This window comes from Mustela putorius, unplaced genomic scaffold (assembly GCF_011764305.1).
Source record: "Mustela putorius furo isolate JIRA1106 unplaced genomic scaffold, ASM1176430v1.1 tig00004007_pilon_pilon_pilon, whole genome shotgun sequence".
NCBI lineage: Eukaryota > Metazoa > Chordata > Mammalia > Carnivora > Mustelidae > Mustela > Mustela putorius.
The window spans coordinates 15,442,283-15,463,760 of NW_025422145.1; the positions used below are offsets into that span (position 1 = coordinate 15,442,283).

At 57.2% G+C, this 21,478-nt stretch overlaps 5 protein-coding genes and 1 long non-coding RNA gene across 7 annotated transcripts; 1 reads left to right on the top strand and 5 right to left on the bottom strand.

The window, feature by feature from the left end:
• On the bottom strand, window positions 1–1,271 carry HBQ1 (hemoglobin subunit theta 1). 2 transcript variants are annotated; one of them, XM_004750930.3, is made up of 3 exons: window positions 1,113–1,270; window positions 806–1,010; window positions 1–715 (listed from the first exon to the last, which is right to left on the bottom strand). In XM_004750930.3, the coding sequence occupies exons 1-3, from the start codon at window positions 1,205–1,207 to the stop codon at window positions 527–529; spliced, it is 489 nt and encodes a 162-aa protein (XP_004750987.1). In that variant the 5' UTR covers window positions 1,208–1,270; the 3' UTR covers window positions 1–526. The 2 variants fall into 2 exon arrangements, with proteins under 2 accessions (XP_004750987.1, XP_044927983.1); XM_045072048.1 differs by having other exon boundaries at window positions 508–715; window positions 806–1,271.
• Window positions 791–1,734, top strand: LOC123389706. The gene is made up of 3 exons (XR_006604334.1): window positions 791–886; window positions 1,500–1,568; window positions 1,686–1,734. It is a non-coding gene; the product is annotated as an uncharacterized LOC123389706 (long non-coding RNA).
• Window positions 1,735–3,612: 1,878 nt separating this feature from the next.
• Window positions 3,613–4,447, bottom strand: HBA1 (hemoglobin subunit alpha 1). Its single transcript, XM_045072050.1, has 3 exons — window positions 4,296–4,447; window positions 3,982–4,186; window positions 3,613–3,840 (listed from the first exon to the last, which is right to left on the bottom strand). Exons 1-3 carry the CDS (start codon window positions 4,388–4,390, stop codon window positions 3,712–3,714), a joined length of 429 nt encoding a protein of 142 aa, XP_044927985.1. The 5' UTR covers window positions 4,391–4,447; the 3' UTR covers window positions 3,613–3,711.
• Window positions 4,448–6,427: 1,980 nt separating this feature from the next.
• On the bottom strand, window positions 6,428–7,263 carry LOC101673656 (hemoglobin subunit alpha-1/2). The gene is made up of 3 exons (XM_004750932.2): window positions 7,111–7,263; window positions 6,797–7,001; window positions 6,428–6,655 (listed from the first exon to the last, which is right to left on the bottom strand). The coding sequence occupies exons 1-3, from the start codon at window positions 7,203–7,205 to the stop codon at window positions 6,527–6,529; spliced, it is 429 nt and encodes a 142-aa protein (XP_004750989.2). The 5' UTR covers window positions 7,206–7,263; the 3' UTR covers window positions 6,428–6,526.
• Window positions 7,264–8,838: 1,575 nt separating this feature from the next.
• Window positions 8,839–9,638, bottom strand: HBM (hemoglobin subunit mu). The gene is made up of 3 exons (XM_004750933.3): window positions 9,503–9,638; window positions 9,133–9,337; window positions 8,839–9,023 (listed from the first exon to the last, which is right to left on the bottom strand). Exons 1-3 carry the CDS (start codon window positions 9,592–9,594, stop codon window positions 8,895–8,897), a joined length of 426 nt encoding a protein of 141 aa, XP_004750990.1. The 5' UTR covers window positions 9,595–9,638; the 3' UTR covers window positions 8,839–8,894.
• A 669-nt stretch (window positions 9,639–10,307) lies between these two features.
• On the bottom strand, window positions 10,308–11,480 carry LOC123389707 (hemoglobin subunit zeta-like). Its single transcript, XM_045072051.1, has 3 exons — window positions 11,326–11,480; window positions 10,621–10,825; window positions 10,308–10,510 (listed from the first exon to the last, which is right to left on the bottom strand). The coding sequence occupies exons 1-3, from the start codon at window positions 11,418–11,420 to the stop codon at window positions 10,382–10,384; spliced, it is 429 nt and encodes a 142-aa protein (XP_044927986.1). The 5' UTR covers window positions 11,421–11,480; the 3' UTR covers window positions 10,308–10,381.
• Between the last annotated feature and the right edge of the window lie 9,998 nt (window positions 11,481–21,478).

The following is a 21,478-nucleotide window of genomic DNA, read 5'->3' on the forward strand; positions in this document are numbered from 1 at the left end:
TATTTTCTCAGTTTCTTTAATGACTATGATTGATTTGGAGAAGAAATAGCTAAAAACAAAACAAAACAGAAAAACGCTCTGACGTCTGTCTCCTCAGAAGTGTAGGGTGTAGGCAGGGCTCCGGCCGGATCCACCTTGTCTGCTACACGACTCCCACCGCCCAGGTCCAGGGTCTGGCGAAGGCCTCTCACACCGGCCTCCAGGGCCCCCTCCAGGGCCTTAGTCTGCGCAGGTCCTGGGCCCCGCCAGCAGGAGGCGCCGCTCCCTCCCCTTCCCGGAGGGTGGACCCTGAGGGCGGTTCCGGAGGACGGTCCGGGCCCCTCCCCAAGCCTGTCTCGGGCGCCAGGGATGGGGGCGACCTAGGGCTCCCCTCGACCGCGCAGGGCGCCCAGCGGGCAGCCAGGGGCGCGCCCGGGTCTGATGACGTGGGGTGCGCCTCAGAGGTGCCCGGACCCCCCGACCCCGCAGACCCGCGCGCGCCCCCAGAGACGACACGCGCGGCCGGTCGAGGCTTTCTGGCTGGACTTTACTGGGACTCTGGAGCTCGCGGGAGGGGCGGCTGGGGTCCCGCGACGCCCTCTGGAGTCCAGCGGTAGCTGGAGGCCAGCGCCGCGCTCACGTGGCTCAGGAACTTGTCCAGCGAGGCGTGCATGGCGGGGCCGAAGTCTCCGGGGTAGTGCCGGGCGAGGGTGACCAGCAGGCAGTGGCCGAGGAACTGTGGGGAGAGGGAGTCGTCCGGCCCAGAGCCGCCCTCCGCCACCGCCCGGCCTCGGCCACCGCGGGCCCCGCGCCCGGCCGCGCTCACCTTGAAGTTGACGGGGTCCACTCGCAGCTGGAGCGCGTGCAGGTCGCTCAGCGCGGACAGCGCGCCCGGCAAGTCGTCCAGGTGAGCCACGGCGAGGGTCAGCGCATCGGCCACCTTCTTGCCGTGGGCCTTGACCTGGGCGGAGCCGGGGCTCAGGTCGAAGTGGGGGAAGTAGGTCTTGGTGGCGGGGAAGGACGCGAAGGTCCTGCGGGAGGAAGCTCGAGTGAGGTGCGGCCTGGGGAGGAAGCCCGTGGGGCGGAGGCGCAAAGCCCGGGAGCCGGAGGTCACGGGGGCCGGGTGGCCGCACCTCTCCAAGGCCTCGGTTGTGTAGATGCAGACGTTGCTCCCCAGCTTCCTCCAGAGCGCGCGCACCGCTGCCCGGTCCGCGGCGGACAGCGCCATCGCGGAGCCTGCGTCCTGCCGCGCGCGCGCCCCGCGCCGGGTCCCTGCGCCTGCGCCACCGGGGTCCCCGCGGCCTCCAGGGGGCGCCGCCGCCGCGCCCCACCCCTGCTCGCGGAGTCTGGCTCCGAGCGGTCCCGGAGCTTGGCACCCTCCTGGTGGCCGTGGACGCCGCCGTCCCATTCTCCTAGTGTCTACGGTCCGGAAAGTCCTCACTTACTAGTATTAGGGGACCCTGAATTGTATCATGAACTTTGACAGTGACTCTCAACTTATTCTCCCTCCCTTCCTCCAGAGCCTGTGATGACTCTATTTTCGCATTTATGGTATAAAATGAACAGGAAAACGTCCTCTTCCCAAACTTGTGAGACTTCGGCGGGAAACCAATGTCCTGAGCGGGGCTCGTAGCAATTGTTCTTTCAGGACGGAAAACAGGTATTATTTTTTTTTTTTTTAAATATTTTATTTATTAATTTGACAGAGAGAAATCACAAGTAGACGGAGAGGCAGCCAGAGAGAGAGAGAGAGGGAAGCAGGCTCTCCGCTGAGCAGAGAGCCCGATGCGGGACTCGATCCCAGGACTCTGAGATCATGACCCGAGCCGAAGGCAGCGGCTTAACCCACTGAGCCACCCAGGCGCCCGGAAAACAGGTATTAAATGCCTCGGACGTATCTCAAAAGTGATACCTGATCCCTGTGGGGCCCCCACTCTGTGCCAGGCACCGCTCCGCATTAAAAGAATTGCTGGGTGTAGGGCTTCTGGGGAGCTCAGTCGGTTACCCAGCCAGCTCTTGATCTCAGCTCAGGTCCTAATCTCAATGCGCTCAGTTCAAGACCTGTGTGGAGCCTACTTAAATAAACTTTTTGGTACAATTACTATATAACATAAGATTACCATATTAGCCATTTTATTCTATTTTATTTTATTTTTGAGAGGGAGAGAGAGGGTGGACTGTCCGAGGAAGAGAGAGAGAGTGGAGCCCAATGCCGGGCTCCGTCTCACAACCTTGAGATCACGACCTGAGCCAAAATCAAGGGTCAGATAACTTGACCAACTGAGCCACCCAGATGCCAACCCCATCTAAGCCATTTTGAAGTGACTTTAACCACATCCACAGTGTTGTGCAACCACCACTGTCATCATCCCAAATGGAAACTTTGTCCCCATTAGCAGTCACCCCATACCCCCTCTCCTCCAGTCCCAGCAGCCTGGTCTTTGTGTGAGGATGCCTATTCTGGACGTTTCATGTGAGTGAAATCACACATTCCTGTGTCCAGCTTCTTTCATTTAGCACCATTCCCGGGGTCCTTCCTGCTCTAGGCTGTGCCCCCCCCCCCCCCCCCCCCCCCCCCCCCCCCCCCCCCCCCCCGCCTTCCAGCTCTTCATGACGACTGCGTTTTGTTTACGCGTTCATCCCCCCGTAGACATTTGGGTTTTCCCACCTTGAGCCCAGGCCATCATTTTCATGATAACAAAAGAAAGAAGACGGCCTAGTACTGGGAGCTCATACTGTACCACCAGCTGTGCCACAAGTGTCACCAGTTGAGGCAGAGGCCTGCCATCTCATTTTCCAAGGATGACTCTGGGACCTCAGGAAGAAAGGACATTGCTGTTAGCTGGGAGCTCAGCCCCCATGGCTGCCAGGACCAGACACCGAGGCGGCAGGGGGCTTGCTCTGAGGGCAGGAAGCACACAGGAGTGCTGAGACCCAGGACCTGGCTCTTCTCTGTTGCAGTGTGTGTGTGTGTGTGTGTGTGTGTGTGTGTGTGTGTGTGTAGGGGGTTTGGGGGTGGTGGGCCTCTGGGCTATGTAGTCAGTGCTGAGCTGACCCCCAAAGCCAGGCCTCCAGGTCCATATAGCCCCAGGACAGCAAGCTCTTCACAGCGTGTGTCCTGGAAGTGACCCTGGGAGAAAGCAGCACCACCAGGAAATTGCCTGGCATCTGGGATGGGCTGCTCATCCCGATTTCATCTAGATTGTGTGCGTATTTGAGGAGCACTTGACAGGTCGGGGGCATTTGGTGAGACTCCCAGGAGCCTGACCTCTGGTCTTCCCCACCCCCCAACTTCAGGGAAAGCAGTGGGAGAGCTCAGAGGTCCAGGCTGGAGGCCCATGAACTCTCCAACAAAGCGTGTGTCATAAAACATAAAGGTGGAAAAGCAGTTCATTGTTCGAGCAAATCGCAGGAAAATCCACAAAGCTCCGGAATGAAATGGAGGACTTGGCCTGCGAGCGGGAAATCCCAGGCAGGGGCGGCAGAACCGGCCCCACTCCCCCCTCCTCTGCCCCGTCTTCCTTTCCCTCTCCTGGCCGCTGCGGACCGTCCGTGGTGCGAAGCGAGGAGAACCCCCGGCCTTCCCCCCACCCCGCACGTTCCCACACAGAGAACAGAGAGACGCGCACAGGCTGCAGCCCACTCAGACTTTATTCAGAGATCGGGAGGTTGAGGTGCGCGAAGCGCAAGAGGGCCCCGGGCCGGGAGCCCGAGCACCGCCGCCGCTTCAGCTTAACGGTATTTGGAGGTCAGCACGGTGCTCACGGCGCTGAAGAACTTGTCCAGGGAGGCGTGGACGGCGGGGGTGAATTCCGCGGGGTGGTGGCAGGCCAGGGTCACCAGCAGGCAGTGGCTCAGGAGCTGCGGAGGGAGGGGACGTCAGGGGCCGTCGCGGGACGCGGCCGGCCGCGCTCCACCTTCGGGACCCCAAGGGACTCTCCGCCGGGCCAGCAGGCCTCGCGGCCCCGCCCGCCCCCTCGTTCCGGGCCCGCCCGCGCTCACCTTGAAGTTGACGGGGTCCACACGCAGCTTGTAGGCGTGCAGGTCGCTCAGAGCGGACAGCGCGCCCGGCAGGTCGTCCATGTGGGCCACGGCGTTGGTCAGCGCGTCGGCCACCTTCTTGCCGTGGGCCTTGACCTGGGCGGAGCCGTGGCTCAGGTCGAAGTGGGGGAAGTAGGTCTTGGTGGTGGGGAAGGACGCGAAGGTCCTGCGGGAGGAAAGGGTGGGCGAGCCGGGGTTAGGCGGGGCGGTGGCGGACAGGTGCCGCGAGGGGTCGGGGAGCCCGGATCCCAACGGGGGAAGGTGGGGGTCCTCACCTCTCCAGAGCCTCTCCGCCATACTCGCCCGCGTGGCCGCCGATCTTGCCCCAGGTGGACTTGACGTTGGTCTTGTCGGCGGGAGACAGCACCATGGTGAGTTCTTTCTGAGTCTGTGTGAGAACCAGAAATGTGCCGGGCGCGGGGAGCGCGGGGCATTAAATGCCTGGGGCACGAGGGGCGCGCCCTCCCGGCCTGTGCTCATTGGCTGGTGCGGAGCCGGGCTGCGCTGCGAGGCCGGCCGGCAGGGGGTGCGCGCGAGCGGCCAGCGCCCGCCAGGAACCAGGGGACTTCGCTGCAGGCTTGCGGGGCCGGGGGTGGGGCGGGGGGGCGGGGGGCGGTCTCTGGCTGTCTCCCCACACCCACTTCTTCACGCCTCTGCTTCCACCGCCTCAGGAAGTGATCTCCCAGCCCCCCAGCTGGTGCGCGCTGCTGGACACCGGGGGCTTAGAGAAATCAAAGACCCACCCACCTCCTAGGCTTGGGACAATCCCCCTGACACTGAGTCCTTTTTAGGCGAGACTTGGGGAACATGGCTCAGCCGATGGCTGGCACTCCGAACGTGGGAAGAGCTCCTGTATATTTGCACGGGAAAGAGGTGACAACTGACAGGAAGAGGAAGAAAGAGGAACAACTGACAAAGGTTATTAACAGGAAACTAACAGAACTGTAGAAATGACCCACAGTGGGGCGCCTGGGTGGCTCGGTCCGCGAAGCCATCTGACTCTTGGGTTAGCCTCGGGTCGTGATCTCAGGGTTGTGAGACTGAGCCCCAGGCCGCCCCGGACGCCATGCCCAGTGCCCAAACCGTCAATCTGTGTTCCTGCTGCAGGGGTGGGGGGCAGGGCAGAGGGACTCTCTTTCCCTACTTTGAATAACACAAAACGACCTGTGGGGGGGGGGGGAGAAAGCACAGGCGTATTTTAGTTTATTTCTGGATTGTTTTCCACATTTAAATAAAAATGAATTGGCCTTTAGGGCAGAGGAGGGGTGCGCAGTGCAGAGGAGGAAGCCCTTTCCCAGCTGTTCAGAAAGATCCTTATCCAAAAAGAAAGCGGTGAGCAGGGGGCTCGGCCACCGGCTCAGACCTTGCCCAGGCTGCGAGTTGCCTGGAGACCAGGCTGGGCTGGAGGCACTGCCGGAGGCCTCCTTGGGGTGGTTGCCCGGCTGGGTGCCCTCTGCCAAGTGGAGTCCAGGACTTCGTTCTGCACTTTGGCCAGGGGCCTTGGCCAGTGGTGCTCATGGCTACAAGGCAGAGACCCCGGGGAGCACCCTGGGTGCTGGGAGACCCCAGGAGCCTCGGACTATTGAGTGGGGGGAGCCGTGAGCTGGGGGACCCAGGACTGCAAATGCAGTGAGCTGTCTGTGTGCCTCACAGACACAAGGGAGCTAGGTACTGCGCTCAAGCCCTCCCCATGGTGTGCCCAGGCCTCGTCAGCCAGCTCATGCCCCACTCTTCCCCTCGCCTCTCTCCCTGCCGCCAACCCCAGAGGGTTCCGTGACCCAGGAAGGGTGCAGAAAGCTGCGACCCCCTTTCCAACCCACCTTCCCTCAGGTAGGAAGGGGGTGGGAATCTTGCAGATGTCACCCAGCACCCACACTTGCCGGGGAGTGCTGTATTTTTGTGGTTCGTTTCCTTTGTTTTGATCTCGACTATTTAACGGGCATCAGGGAGAACTCAAGAGGGTGGTGGGGTGCCTGGATGCTCAGTCCCTCGGGTGTGGGATTCTGGAGTGTGGGACTCTCGGTTTCCACTCAGGTTGTGATCTTGGGGTCAACAGATGGACCCCATGGAGGCCTCGAGCTCAGCGGGCAGTCTGCGCTGCCCTCTTCCCCTTCCTCCCAGCTTTCTCTTGTAAACAAACAGATACATTAAAACATAAGAAAAAAAAAAAGGAGGGTGGCAAATTTAGGACTCCCCTATCTCTCAGCCCAGAGAGGAACCTTTGGAAGTCTGGTACCACAGGGGCCTGGAGGATGATTTGGCGCATTCCCCGAAGCATCTGCCTTCCTTCTCCTACTGTCCCTCTCCTGGCCCTGCGGTCGGGTCGGTGGTGCGAATCGAGGAGAACCCCCGGCCTTCCCCCCACCCCGCACGTTCGCACACAGAGAACAGAGAGACGCGCACAGGCTGCAGCCCACTCAGACTTTATTCAGAGATCGGGAGGTTGAGGTGCGCGAAGCGCAAGAGGGCCCCGGGCCGGGAGCCCGAGCACCGCCGCCGCTTCAGCTTAACGGTATTTGGAGGTCAGCACGGTGCTCACGGCGCTGAAGAACTTGTCCAGGGAGGCGTGGACGGCGGGGGTGAATTCCGCGGGGTGGTGGCAGGCCAGGGTCACCAGCAGGCAGTGGCTCAGGAGCTGCGGAGGGAGGGGACGTCAGGGGCCGTCGCGGGACGCGGCCGGCCGCGCTCCACCTTCGGGACCCCAAGGGACTCTCCGCCGGGCCAGCAGGCCTCGCGGCCCCGCCCGCCCCCTCGTTCCGGGCCCGCCCGCGCTCACCTTGAAGTTGACGGGGTCCACACGCAGCTTGTAGGCGTGCAGGTCGCTCAGAGCGGACAGCGCGCCCGGCAGGTCGTCCATGTGGGCCACGGCGTTGGTCAGCGCGTCGGCCACCTTCTTGCCGTGGGCCTTGACCTGGGCGGAGCCGTGGCTCAGGTCGAAGTGGGGGAAGTAGGTCTTGGTGGTGGGGAAGGACGCGAAGGTTCTGCGGGAGGAAAGGGTGGGCGAACCGGGGTTAGGCGGGGCGGTGGCGGACAGGCGCCGCGAGGGGTCGGGGAGCCCGGATCCCAACGGGGGAAGGTGGGGGTCCTCACCTCTCCAGAGCCTCTCCGCCATACTCGCCCGCGTGGCCGCCGATCTTGTCCCAGGTGGACTTGACGTTGGTCTTGTCGGCGGGAGACAGCACCATGGTGAGTTCTTTCTGAGTCTGTGTGAGAACCAGAAATGTGCCGGGCGCGGGGAGCGCGGGGCATTAAATGCCCGGTGCGCGAGGGGCGCGCCCTCCCGGCCCCCCGCTCATTGGCTGGCCCGGTGCCAGGAGGTGTTCCCGGCGAGTACTGGCGGGGTTCCCAAGGCAGCCTTCACTCACTCTCCCCGGCCCAGACCGGGATCCAGTTCTGTATGGTACCCTTCATTTCCTCTCCTGTGGTTCCGGGGAGCCCACACAGGTTCCCGACCCACCCGACAGGCTCCCGCTTTTGGCTGGGAGCCAGGGGTATTTGCTGGTTGGGAAGGAGAGCACATTTTCCGAAGTGAAACAAGCTGCTTCTGCACCAAACGTTCCCAAGGACCAAGGCTGTAGACAGTCCGTGTAAACAGTGGGGCTGAGGGAGATAATGTCGGATCAGGGGCTCCAAGCCCTCCGTCCCCTCATGGTGGGCAGGGGTTCCTGGCCACCCTCGGGTAACAGGCACAGGCACAGCCAGGTAGGGTGGGTAGTTTCCCACAAGTCAGAGCTTACTCTCTGGCATCCTTTGGACTTGGGCACATCCAGCCAGGTGGGGCTCCGTGCTCTCTGTGCCGACAGAGATTTTCAGCAGGGAACTTTCCTCATTCAGAGTCTGGTGAGCTCCTGGAGTCCCCACTCCCTGGCCTCATTCCCTTATCGGAGAAGGTTCTCCGTAGAGTGCTAGGATTCCTGCCCCCGCATGCCACAGAGGGGAGAGACTGACCCTGGGGACCGGGTCTGGCGGTGAAGGAGAGGAACACCTTGGTTGGGGGACCCGCAGAGACTGAAAGGAACGATGTAGTGGAAGCTGGGGGTCCCTGGGCCTGCCTGGTGCTGACCCTGCTTTATGGTCTTATAAATTATTTCAAAGAGCCAGCACGGTGTTAGCTTTTTGTTTGTGTTTACGTCGGATGCATTAGGCTCAGACTGCTCCTGGACATGTTCGGTATCAGAGCAGTTGTGTGGATGGGGTGTCTGCTTGATCCTGGCCGTCAGGAGCTCCTTCCCCAGACCCCCGCCCCAGGAGATTCAGAGGGAGGCACTAACTTGGCTGGGGCAACGTTTCCTGCAGACTGAGCGTCAAGGGGAAGGGAGGAAGAGAAGGTCCTCGGGGTCCCTACCTCTGACCTCCCGCCAGGAACTTGACCCTTGGCCTCGTGCCTGCATCTGTCTGCAAAAGAGCCGAGGAGTCCAGGGAGCGGCTCCCAGCGGGAGGGCACGGAGGGAGGACGGAGGAGTGGTGAATGCAAACGTGCTTTGTGAACGGTGTGGCACAGCGGGTGTGTTGAAAACGAACTGCACCCAGAAAACCTCCTTCCTCGCAGCTCCCACTTGCCACCTCCCCCCATTTCCCCACCATAGGAGGGGAATTGTTCTGTTCAAGGTTTAGGGATCCACACCCTGTCCAGACTCGGGATTGTCAACCCGGGAACCGTCCCCATTTGAGAGTTCCTGGCCCCTCTTCCCTTGTGCGCAAAGGTCTGGGATCTCGCCCTAAGATTCCGGGGGGCTTCACATCCGACCTGGAGCTTTCTGGCCAGGCACAATAACCTCAGCCTACCCGCTCCCCAAAGACCACACAAGCGCACGGTCCCTCCGTTGGAGCCTGTTTATTGACATGCAGAGACGGGAGCCCGCGGGGCGGGGGACTCAACGATACTTCTCGGTCAGCACCACCGACACGCCCGTCAAGAATTTATCCCACGCCGCCTGCATTTCTACGGTGAACTCGCCCTGCAGGTGGGAGGCCAGCACCACCTGGAAACACTGGATCAGCAGCTGCGGGAGAAGGGGCGGATGAAGGGGCGCTGCCTCTGCCGATTCCCTCTCCAGCCCCAACCCCGGCTGCGCGCGCGCGCGAACCCTACGAGGGCCCGGGCGGGCTCACAGGGAAGTTGGAGGGGTCCACGCGGAGCACTTGCGCGTGCAGGTCGGCGAGCGGACTCAGGGCGGCGCGCAGGTTGTCCATGTGTCGCACAGCCACGCCGACCGCCTCGAGCATGCGTTGTCCGTGGGTCAGCAGCTGAGTCTCGTCAGGGCAGAAGCCCAGGTGCTTGAAGTAGACCTTGGTGCTGGGGTAGACCGTGAAGAGCCTGACCGAGCAGGTGGGTGAGTTAGGAGGGCGGCCGCGTGGGGTCCTTCCTGCGCCTGCACTACCTAGACACCCGGAAATCCCCCGTCTCGGCCCCTCCTCCGATTCAGGCTCCAACCCACTGGCACCGCCCCACTGTGATCCTGGAAACTCCTACTCAACCCACCTGAGCAGCAGCTCCGCCCCAAAGGACGCCTCGTGGCCGGCGATCAGGTCCCAGACCTGCGCGACCTGGGCGCGCTCTTGGGCGCTGAGCATGGCGCTGGCGGGGCGTGCTCTGGGGGCCCCTGCCGCCGCGCCGGCCTCCTTATAGCCTCCCCACACCCCAGGCGCCCCGCCTGCCCTTATCTGCGGGACGGCGGCCGGAGCGCGGGGACCCTCGGCCGGCGCCGGGAAGCGTCTCCAGGCTGGGTCCCTGTGGCCGCGGAGGCCGCCGCCCGGGGCGGGGGGTGTTCCCGCACGGACTCACGCGCTGTGCGTGAGCGCTTTTGCTGCAGACATCAGCAGGACCTGGAATAACCCCCGCGCGGGCAAAGTGAGGGCCTGTCCCGGAGACAGCCCGTGGGAGGACGCGTGAAAGAGCGCAGCGCAGGGACGGGGCGGGGGCGGGCGTCCTATCATGGGGCCCCGCAGCGCGGGAGCTGTGACAGCAGGCTTGGAGGAAAAGCCCCCGGAGGGTGCACACGCCCGCAGCACGCAGAGTAAAGCAACCGTTGGGCGATTGGGGCTGCAGGAGCGGAGCAAAGTCCTCTCTGGCCTGAGAACCGCATGGGCCCGCCTGCGCTGCTTTGCCGCTCCCCTACTCGGGTGCGTAGGCCCAAGGATCGCCCCAGACCACCCTTGCGGTGGCCTTCAAGCCGGTGGTGACCCTGGGGTCGGCCGCATTCCTGCCGCTACCGCTTTCTCTCACTCCCCTATTTCCCGCCAATACTGAGAACACAAGAGCCACTTCCTCCTCATCCATTTATTGGAGAATCCGTGGAGGAATTAGGGAAGTTCGGGGCAGGGAAGGGGCGGCAGCCCGCCCTCCGTTGGGCGGCTGCGCTCAGCGGTACTTCTCGGTCAGGACGCACGACACGATGGACAGGAACTTGTCCCAGGCGGTGTGGGCGTCCGCGGTGAAGTCGGCGGGGAAGTGCGAGGCCACGGTGACCAGCAGACAGTGCGACAGGAGCTGAGGGGCGGGAGCGCGGCCCCGTGAGCGCCGGTGCGGTGGGGCGCGGGGAACGGAGCTTCCGCCCGCGCCCCTCGCCCCACCCCAGGGGACCCCAGCCCCGCGCCCACCTTGAAGTTGACTGGGTCCACGCGCAGAATGTAGGCGTGCAGCTCGCTCAGCTTGGCCAGGGCGCCCCCGATGTTGTCGATGCTCTTGACCGCCTCGCCCAGCGCGGCCACCACCTTGGCGCCGTGCACGCGCAGGTGCGCCGAGCCTGGGTGCAGGTCGAAGTGCGGGAAGTAGGTCTTGGTCTGGGGGTAGCTGGCGAAGAGCCTGCGGGCGGGGGCGACAGGCACACCTGGTGAGGCCAGCGCGCGAGTGCGCCTCGGGCGCAAAACTTACCCAGCGTTGAAAAGGCCAGCGGCCTGGAGAAGTCATACTTGAAGGCAGCATTTGAAGACATAAACATTAAGGCAAACCACTCCCGTTGAATACGATGTTGTAATTTTACACAAGGACGGGATCCCCATTGCCGCTTCCCCTCTTACCCCAGGCGCAGACAGGGCGCGGTGGAATCCCGCCCTCACCGTCCCCTCCTGGGCAACCCGTTCATTGCTTCACTGATTCCTTCCAGCCATGTTTGTGGACACCTGGGCGCTGGGCCCAGCACAAAAGACAGTCTCACAGCCACACGCCCTCTCCGTCCACCTCCTCTTCCTGCTCCCTGAGTGTCGTCCCCCTCCTCCCTGGTCCCTCCGTGCTGGGCCCTGTCCTCCCTAACCCCACACTGTGCCCTACCTGGCTCTGTGCCAGCCCACTGGGCGCCCCCTCACCTCTCCAGGGCCTGGGTGCCAATGGCTTCGGCCTGGGTGGAGATCTTGTCCCACATGGACAGGATGACGGTCCTCTCGGCTTTGGTCAGAGACATGGTGGTAGCGGAGCTGGGCGTGCTCAGGACTAGCCTCTGTGGGGTCACCCCCCAGGATCCCTTTATACACAGGGAGGCTGGGTGGGGGCCAGGCTGTGGCCGTTGGTCTGGAGAGGGGACAGGGCTGTGGGGGTGGGGTCTCTTATCAGACCCAGCGAGGTTGGGTGGTCAGGGCCTGGTGGCCTGGCCCCTGAGGGGCTCTCACTCCAACCTCCCCCACTGGGCCACAGCTAGCGTCCACGTTGCAGGGAGATAGGGGCCAAGCCTGGGTGGAGAGTCCACATGTCAGCCCAGCCCTTGGACTGGCCTCCACAGCCCTTGTTCCTGACCCTCTGTCCTTGTGGTAGAAGGTGACCTAGAATGCCTCAGGCTCTCACAGAAGCACTCCCCCTCCTTCCTGTGCTGGCACCTCTGCACTGCCGCCTCCTTTACAGTTTGTGGAGGACTGAACCGATGTCCATGGTGGGAAACTGAGGCCAGCTGTCACAGGGTGTAAGTAGCAGTCTTGGCTTCAGACACTGCTCTGTAGCCCTTGCCCCACCCAGAGGAAGTTCTCCCCCAGAATCCTGACCAGGAGGACTCCCCATGCTGGGTCCCCGGGCCAGGGGTAGCTGGGCTCCTATGAAGAGCCTGGGACTACAGGAGCCTGGGGTTCCCCTGCCCCATTCCCATCACAGCCTCTACTGTGTCTCCTCTCCCTCCTAGCGTTTTGTGTCCCCTTTCCCCCTCCCCCATAAGGCAACCGTTCTAATGTGCTTAACTAGTCCCTTTAGTTAGTATGTGTTCTTCCAAAGGGTACATTTTTAGGCACGTATTTTAAGTTAAGTTATAGCTTGATTCTTAAAATTTAACATAATCATTTCCTCACAAGCGCACCTTTTTTGAAATACAAGAATATTTCTTCAGGGGCACCTGCGCAGCTCAGTTGGGTGAGTGTCCTCAGCTTGGGTCATGATCCTGGGGTCCTGGGGTCAAGGTCAGAGTGGGGCTTCTGCTCAGCGGGGAGCCGGGGAGCCGGCTTCTCCCTCTCCCTCTGCAGCTCCCCTTGCCTGTGCTCCTTCTCTGTCAAATCAATCCATCAGTCAGTCTTTTTCAAAAGAAGAAATATAGGAATTTTTAAAAGATTAATTGATTTATTATGTGAGAGAGAGAGAGACAGAGGGAAAGAGCATCTGATGCAGACTCCCGGAGGAGCCTGACACTGGAGCTCTATCAAAGGACCCTGAGAGTCTCTCCACCAACTGAGCACCCACCCCCGCCCCTGTCCCCAGCGTCTCTGACAATGTTTTTCCACAGAAACAAAGGCTGAACACAGCTGCAGCACAACAATAGTGGCCCTTACCCTTCAGGGATGAGGCTTAGAGTTACTCCCCTCTGTTTGCCTATGCGCCCCTGTGTTTTCACAGGGCTCCCACACAGTCCTCGTTACTAAGCCCACCCTGTGCCATGAGGGGGAACCTGAGGTGGGCAGTTCCCGACCTCACCCTGTCTTGGTATGAGCAGGGAGTTGGGGCCTCCAGGCAGATCCCAGAGTCCAGGCCTGAGTCTGGTGGGGAGGCCCCAGTTTCCTCAGCTGACTCCCCCTGTCCCACATCCCTCGACCGGGCCCTGGGGCTGCCTTCTGGAGAGCACCTGGTGGGGCTCCCCAGGCTGCCACTCAGTTCTGCTCCTGGGCTGGGCCGGCCCTCACGGGGTGGCGGCCTGGCCTGGCGGCATTCAGGGTGACTTCTTTGATTTACCCATGGGGTTGAGCTGTTGCCCACATGATGGTTTGAATCCCTGGGTTCCTTTTCGCTGGCCAGGTGATCTTGGCTTATTTCTGTCATCTGTGTTTTATGAACACACACACACACACACACACACACACACACTTTCAGGGTTTTCTCTAACACATGCACTGTGCATGTATTTAAGGTTTTTTTTTTTTTTAAGATTTTATTTATTTATTTGACAGAGATCACAAGTAGGCAGACAGTCAGGCAAAGAGAGAGGGGGAAGCAGGCTTCCCGCTGAGCAGAGAGCCCAATGTGGGGCTTGATTCCAGGACCCTGGGATCATGACCTGAGCTGAAGGCAGAGGCTTTAACCCACAGAGCCACCCAGGCGCCCCGTATTTAAGGTTTTTAAAAAATTAATTAAAAAATTAAACTTGTGGGGGTACCTGGCTGGCTCCATTGGTAGAGTGTAAGACTCTTGACCTCAGGGTTGTGAGTTTAAGTCCTGTGTTGTGTATAGAGGTGACTTAAAATCTTTTTTCCTTTTAAAGATTTTATTTATTTATTCGAAAGACAGAGATCACAAGTAGGCAGAGAGGCAGGCAGAAAAAGAGGGGGGAACAGGCTCCCTGCTCAGCAGAGAGCCTGATGTGGGGCTTGATCCCAGGACCCTGAGATTGTGACCTGAGCCGAAGGCAGAGGCTTAACCCACTGAGCCACCCAGGTGCCCCTAAAATCTTTAAAAATAGGGCACTGGGCAGGGAGCCTCAGTCAGTCAGGTGGCTGCCTTCAGCTGAGGTCATGATCTTGGGATCGAGTCCCATAATGAGTCCCACACTGAGTGCCACTCTGGAATCGTGACCCCAGCGCAAGGCAGCCGCCCAACCGACTCAGCCCAGATGCCCCTTAATTAAACATGTTCGTTGTAACAGCAATCCTGACAAGAGGACAGCTTAAAGGGACACTTGGGTGGCTCAGCTGGTTAAGCCTCTGCCTTCGGCTCAGGTCATGATCCCAGGGTCCTGGGATTGAGCCTCCCATCGGGCTCCTTGCTCAGCAGGGAGCCCGCCTCTCCCTCTCTCTATGCCTCTCTGCCCCTGCCTGTGCTCATGCATTCTCTCCCTCTAACAAATAAATAAAATCTTTTTGGAAAAGTACAGCTTAAAAAACAAAATTTCAAAAAAAAAAATTCCCTTTTCACCTACTTACCTTCAGAGATAACCCTTCCATTATTTCCTAGGACCTTCCCCACGAATTAGGAACGCATGTGTTAGGGGGCGCCTGGCTGGCTCAGCCCATAGAGCACGGAACTCTTGTTTTCAAAAAGATTTATGTATTTGAAAGAGAGAGAGCACAAGCAAGAGGGACAGACAGAGACGGAGAGTGTCGCGCAGACTCTGCGTTGAGTGTGGAGCCGATTTCATGACCCTGAGGTCACGACCTGAGCATAAACCAAGAGTCTGATGCTTGACGGACTGAGCTACTCAGGTGCCCTCAACATGCAGCTCTTGATCCTGGGGTTGTGAGCTGAGGCCCATGCTGGGCATAGAGATCACCAACAAACGTGTGTGTGTGTGTGTGTGTGTGTGTGTGTGTGAGACCATGAAACTAGGCCTGAGAGCTCAGTGGGTGTCATTCCCCCATTCCAACGTCTGGAGCTGCCAGGGTCCTCGCGCCTCCAAGAGGGGACCGGTTCACACTGTGTCCTTAAAGCCTTCCTAAAAGCTGCCTTTTCTGTTCATAGATACGATGCATGGTCCTTGAGACCCCTTGAGGGAGTTTGCAGACTAGAAGGTGAATGGACATTACTTCCTCCTCACCAGGCACACTCACATGCTTGTGTTTTCTTCCTTCAGCTGAATGACCCTGGTAACGCGTCTTCATGTCCTGCGGTCCAGCGCGTGCATACCCGTCACAACTGGCCCATGGGGCCCGCTGGAGCCGGCCATCCGAGAAGCTGAGTCTGAAACCACAAGTAGGCATTGGAGGCTCACCGTGGGGGCCCTTGCTGGCCGGGTGTTGTCATTGTCCCGGTGCGCACGGCTGAAGTCCAGCAGAAATGCTTTCTGCGTCTTACAGAGGATGAGGACAGCGCTCAGGCCCCGAGCTAGGGAGATGACCCACAGGAGACTGCCAACCCTTCCCCTGGAAATCCCTCCCAGGAGGGATCTCCAGGCCAAATGGAGGCTATAGAGAGGACTGTTGGGGGGGGGTGTCACGGTGTGCAGGCCTGGGCTCCTGCCTGCCCTCATGGGGCTGCCCACACATTCAAGTCTCCAGAGCCACCGGAACAAACAGGCACTGGTTGTTTGTGGTGGAAAGGATCCCTGGGATCATGTGGGGTCCAATGGAAACTGAGGTCCAGAGCAGAGGAGAGGCTGGGCACAGTCACAAAACCCATAGGAGACTCAGTCTCAGGCCTCTGTTTGCCAAAGGCCCGCTCCTGGCAGGCAGCTCCTGGACAGCCAGGTACGTGGGACCACTCCGTGTGCCCTACGCCCGTGGTTGGGCAGGAGTCCTTCTGGGTCCATGTCCACCCTGGAGAAGGGGGTCCCACTTTGGGCGCCGCCCCTCAGAACAGAGTTTCTCTGTGGCCCTGAGAAGAGAACCCTCAGACCCTAACGCCAGGCAAGGAGCCAGAACCATCTCCGGCAGGTTCCTGAAAGCCCCCAGAAGCTCCATGGGATCTTTCCAGGTGGCATCTGACCCTGCCCTGAGCCAGGCCGGCTCTAACAGCTGGGGGCACAGCACGGGACCCACGGACAGAAACCCCTGCTGGCCAGAGCCTCTGCTCTAGAGCGGAAGCCCTACAATGCAGAGAGAGCGCAACAGGCAAGCACAGCAGCTACCACCCTGACCCTGGGCTGCCGCCCCACAGCCTCCTGTGACAGCGACAACCAAAGCCCCAGGTGAGCATGGAGGAACTGCAGGGGAGCTCAGCATCCCTGTCCTGGCAGAGAAGGCTTCTAGGTAAGGAGTTTCAAGCTACGGGATCATAGGGCTACTCCCACTTCTCGGCAGCATCCCATCGAAGGCAAAGCCCCGCTTCCTCGGGCCCTGATTGTTAAACACCAGGCCCAGCTCTCTAGCTCAGAGGCCCAGCATGTCCCGCGCTCTGCCTCTCACCCTACCTTTTCTCCAAATCAGTGAATTTTCGAACAGTCCAGGCAAGGTGTCTCGTAGAACACGGTCTGTTTTGGGTTGGTCTGCTGGTTTGCCTGAAGTGGGTTTTTTTTTTTTAGATGGATCCTTTATCTGTATATTTCCAGTACACTAGAAGTCAGAGCTAAAGGCCAGAAGTCAGGGCTTGGTTGGTGAAGTGTCTGATTTTGGCTCAGGTCATGATCCTGAACTACAGGGGTGCCTTGGTGGCTCAGTTGTTGAGCCTCTGCCTTCAGTTCAGGTCATGATCCCAGGGTCCTGAGATCGAGACCCGCATCAGGCTTCCTTCTCAGCGGGAGCCTGCGTGTGTTCCCTCTCTCACTGTGTCTCTCTCTGTCAAATAAAGAAGATAAAATCTAAAAAAAAAAAGAACTATGATATATGTATGTAAAACATGAGTTTACAATATTTCCAATTCAGACTTTATGTAGTTTTTAGTAAAGAAAGTTTAAAGCATATAAAAAACATTTTAACCTTAAAAAGAAGATGTATATTTAGTTATTTTAGTAGGGGAGGTAGGGCAAAGGGAAGAGGAGACAAGCAGATTCTGTTGATCGGGAAGCCGGACGTGGGGCTTGATCCCTGGACCCTGAGATCATGACCGGAGCCAAAATGAAGCATCAGATGTTTAACTGACTGACCCACCCAGGGGCCCCTACCCCTTCTTCCAAGTAAACTTGTGGGGCTGGAACTCTTGAGATGAAGAGTTTGATGCTCTACAGACTGAGCCGACCAGGCACCCCAATCATAAAAAATGTTTTAAAACAAAAAAATGTCATTGTTTTTATATTTGCACCTATTTTCACTTAGGCTGAAAACAGTGGTTCCCCGTGGCATAGTATTTTCACTTATTTGCTTTGATCCTACAAAATCAGTAATGTAGTTGCAAAATTATGATATCAGCTACTGGTGCTGCTTGGTATACGCTGACTCAGTTGGGTATTGGTAGCATACAGGAAACTGAGCAAATAAGTCACAGTTTTGACTACAGCCAGAGCCAGGTTTCTCACTAGTGTGGGAGGGAGGCGTGGACGTGGACAGGGAGAAGACAGGAAGAATCCATGTGGTCTTGGACTGTAACTAGAGATGCTGGTGTGAGGTTATGGTTTCTGACATGCTTGGACTGACTGAGGATAGATATTCATGTGTGCGTGTGTGTATATAAATATCAACGTATCTCTTAATTCCTTCCACTGAGGGGGACCGGAAGAGGTGACACCCCAGGAGCAGGGAGCCCATCCAGCCCCCACATCCTGCTTTCCAAATTTCACTCCCCGGTGGGAAGAAACAAAACTACGTGTGGATATCAGTCTGGTGTTGGGCTGGTGCAGGGGATGGGAAAGCACAAGGTGCTCCTGGAGCGTCTTATGGCAGAAATAAGGAGCATACCCAAAGGTGGCCAGGGCCCATCGCAGGACACATGGGTCAGTTTGTCCGAATCTGGGACACTTTGGGGATCAAAATAAATAATGATTGGTAATAGATCATAAGCCCCTGGATAAAATGGAAATTAATGAGTTAAAATGATAAATATTCAAAAAGATAATGGGAAGTAAAAGCTTTTTTTACAGTAGAATGCCTACTGATAACTGCAGAGGGAACGATGGAGAATCGCCTTCGCAGCAACAATTGGTACAGGCAAGGCTCATCAGGGGCTGCTGGGAGCAGTGCACGAAATTGTATAAAGAACAGGGTATTTTCATAGTCTCAACAGATCACTTTGTAAAAAATTTGGGGGTGCTGGGTGGCTCAGTGGGTTAAAGCCTCTGTCTTCGGCTCAAGTCATGATCTCAGGGTCCTGGGATCAAGCCCCGCATCGGGCTCTTTGCTCAGCGGGGAGCGAGCTTCCTCCTCTCTCTCTACCTGCCTCTCTGCCTGCTTGTGATCTCCGTCTGTCAAATAAATAAATAAAATCTTTAAAAAAAATTGTTATCCATTAGAAAACATAAAATACGGATTTGCTTTGTCGTGGAGAACATTGGCAGACCCCGTTTCAACTAGGTGATCAAGGGGAACATCACCAGTAAAGGACAAATCAATGTTACGAGCATAGGGGATGCCTCGAGGGGGACACGGCTTCGCTTCTGCAGTTTTCTTGCCAGAAATGAATCACCTAAGTCTCATCATGATGAAAGTGACTGGCAAGTGCTCTTCAAAATTATGGTCATGCAAGGAAAGACTGAAGAGCAGACCAAAGGAGACTGTTAATGTTTTGTTCTCTTTTAATCTTTACTGAAATTCCAGTTAGTTAAAGGCAAGGTTTGATTCCAGACGGGGAAAGGACATTGCTGATTCCAGACGGGGAAATGGACACGTGTGGATGAGGTCTCTGGGTTAATGGGTTCGGATCAGTGTTAGTCTCCTAATTTGGGTGGTTCTTCTCTGGCTCTGCTATCCGGTGCTCTTGCTGACCTCAGAAAACTCACCAAATGTTTAGGGATATTAAGGGTATTAAGGGGAACCATGTCTGTATCAACTGGCTCAGAAAGAAAGCGAGTGAAGCCAGCTGTGGGGAATGCTAACGATTAGGGAGTCTTGGTGAAGCGTATCTGAGAGTGTTTTGTCTTGTTATCATTTGATTTTACAGACTCATTGAGCTGTAATTCACAAGCCATACGGTTCACCCACTCCAGGTGGACAGTTCAATGGTTCTTATATATTTTTTTAAAGATTTTATTTATTTATTTGACAGAGAGAGATCACAAGTAGGCAGAGAGGCAGAGAGAGAGAGAGAGAGGAGGAAGCAGGCTCCCCGCTGAGCAGAGAGCCCGATGCGGGACTTGATCCCAGGACCCTGAGATCATGACCTGAGCCGAAGGCAGCGGCTTTACCCACTGAGCCACCCAGGCGCCCCTCAACGGTTCTTATATTTATGGAACTGTGCAGTTATCACTGCAATCAATTTTAGAATATTTTCATCCCCCCCAAATAAACCCTGTGCTCACTACCAGTCACCCTTATTTCTCCATCTTTGTCTTTTTTTTTTTTTAAATGTTTTATTTATTTATTTGACAGAGAAAGAGAGAGAGAGAGACAGGAGAGGGAGAAGCAGATACCCCACTGAGCAGAGAGCCTGATGTGGGACTTGATCCCAGGACCCTGGGCCTGGGCCGAAGGCAGAGGCTTAACGACTGAGCCACCCAGGCACTCCTGTTTTTAATTTTTTAAAAAAGATCTTATTTATTTATTTGACAGACAGAGATCACAAACAGGCAGAGAGGCAGGCAGAGAACCCGATGTGGGGCTCCATCTCAGGACCCTGAGATCATGACCTGAGCTGAAGGCAGAGGCTCAACCCACCAAACCACCCAGGCGCCCCCTATTTTTAATTTTTTAAAAAAGATTTTATCTATTGTTTATTTTGAGAGAGAGAGAAAGGAGGAGGAGAGGGGGAGGGACAAGGAGAGGGAGAGAATCTCCAACAGGCTCCACATTGAACAGGGCTTGATCTCATGACCCTGAGATGATGACCTGACCGACTGATGACCTGAGCCACCCGGCTGCCCTTTGAAATTTAAAATAAATAAATAAATAAAGTCTTAAAACAAGGATTTACACGAGCGAGCAAAAGTTTGAAATCATGGAGAAAGCTAGATTGGGGGAAGCGCCCTCCAGCTCTCATTTTCATCCCACCCATATTATTATTTGTAAACATTTCCAGTTTATCCTTGCAAATTTTTTTTTTTTTTTTTTTTTGCAAGAATAAGCAATCCCATGGGGTGCCTGGCTGGCTCTGTCCATAGAGAACGTGACTCTCCATCTCAGAGTCCTGGGTTCAAGTCCCATGTGGGGCATAGTTTTTCTTAAAAAAAAAAAAAAGGAAACACAAACTAATGAACACTCACCAGTGCACGCACCCAGGGCTATGAACGGTCATACCCACATGCCAAAATGCACATGCACAGCACACACACATTTGTATCTCCTGTCACTTTTTCCTTTTCTTTTTAGTAAACTCTGCGTCCAGTATGGGACTTGAACTCCCTGCCCAGAGATCAGAGTCACATGCTCCACTGCCTGAGCCAGCCAGGTGCCCCCCCGCCCCGCTTCTTACAGAAAAGGTACTGTGTTATACATACACCACCCTCCTTTTTTCCTTTTTTCTTTCCTTTTATTTGATAAATGCTGGACGTCACTTCACAGCCACTATCAGAAACCTCATTCCTTGTCAGGTGACAGGTTTCTGTGGCTTTTCATGGTTTATTCACTCAGTGCCTGAAGATGGACGGCAGTTCCGGGTGGTCAGGAAACTGAGCTGCCCCCGTGTCTGCACTGTGGAAGGGACCACTGGCAGAGTATGGTCAAAGTCTTGGACTTTTGTCCCTCAGGTAGCTGAGAAGTGGTTTGAGTGAGGTTTCATTTTTAGTGGTGTTAGTTTGCCTTTTTCTAATTTTGAGCAAAATTGAGCTCTTTGCCTTTTTTCCTATGAACTGTGACCTGACTGTAGACTGATGTGCATTCCCCACTCCACACTCAGCCCCAGGGGGCAGGGGCTTTGCTTATTTTAGCTGTTTTTTCTTTTTAAATTTTTATTTATTAAAAGATTTTACTTATTTATTTGACAGACAGAGATCACAAGTAGGCAGAGAGAGAGGAAGACAGAGAGAGAGGAGGAAGCAGGCTCCCTGCTGAGCAGAGAGCCCAATGCGGGGCTCCATCCCAGGACCCTGAGATCATGACCTGGGCGGAAGGCAGAGGCTTTAACCCAGGGAGCCACCCAGGCGCCCCAAATTTTTATTTATTTTTATTCTAGCTGTTGTATTAGAGCCAGAAAAATACTTGGCGGCTGACTACCAACAAACGTTCTGCAGCAGAAGAATGGAAGAATGAAGGAGGGACGGGGCACACTCGTTTCGCTCTTCTTGCTGTGACCCAGCATCAACCAGGGAGTACAACGAACTCCAGAGGAAGAGAGTAAGTAGCATAGTGGGCCCCGGGAGGGCCGCGGGGCCACGTGGGCTCCAGCGCTGACCTCGGAAGTAAAGGCCAAGAGGAGCCCTTTCTGCCACCCGGTGGGATCCCCAGTGCCCCCGACCCACGCGCCCAGCCTCCGCAGCTGCGCTGTGCGCTCTGAGAGACCCAGGTCGCTGCGAAGGATGCGCGCAGCCCTCCTGGTGACTCCGTGCAGCCCCCTCCACCTCTGCCGCCCCCCTGACGGCCCCAGTGACTACAGAGGCAAGCG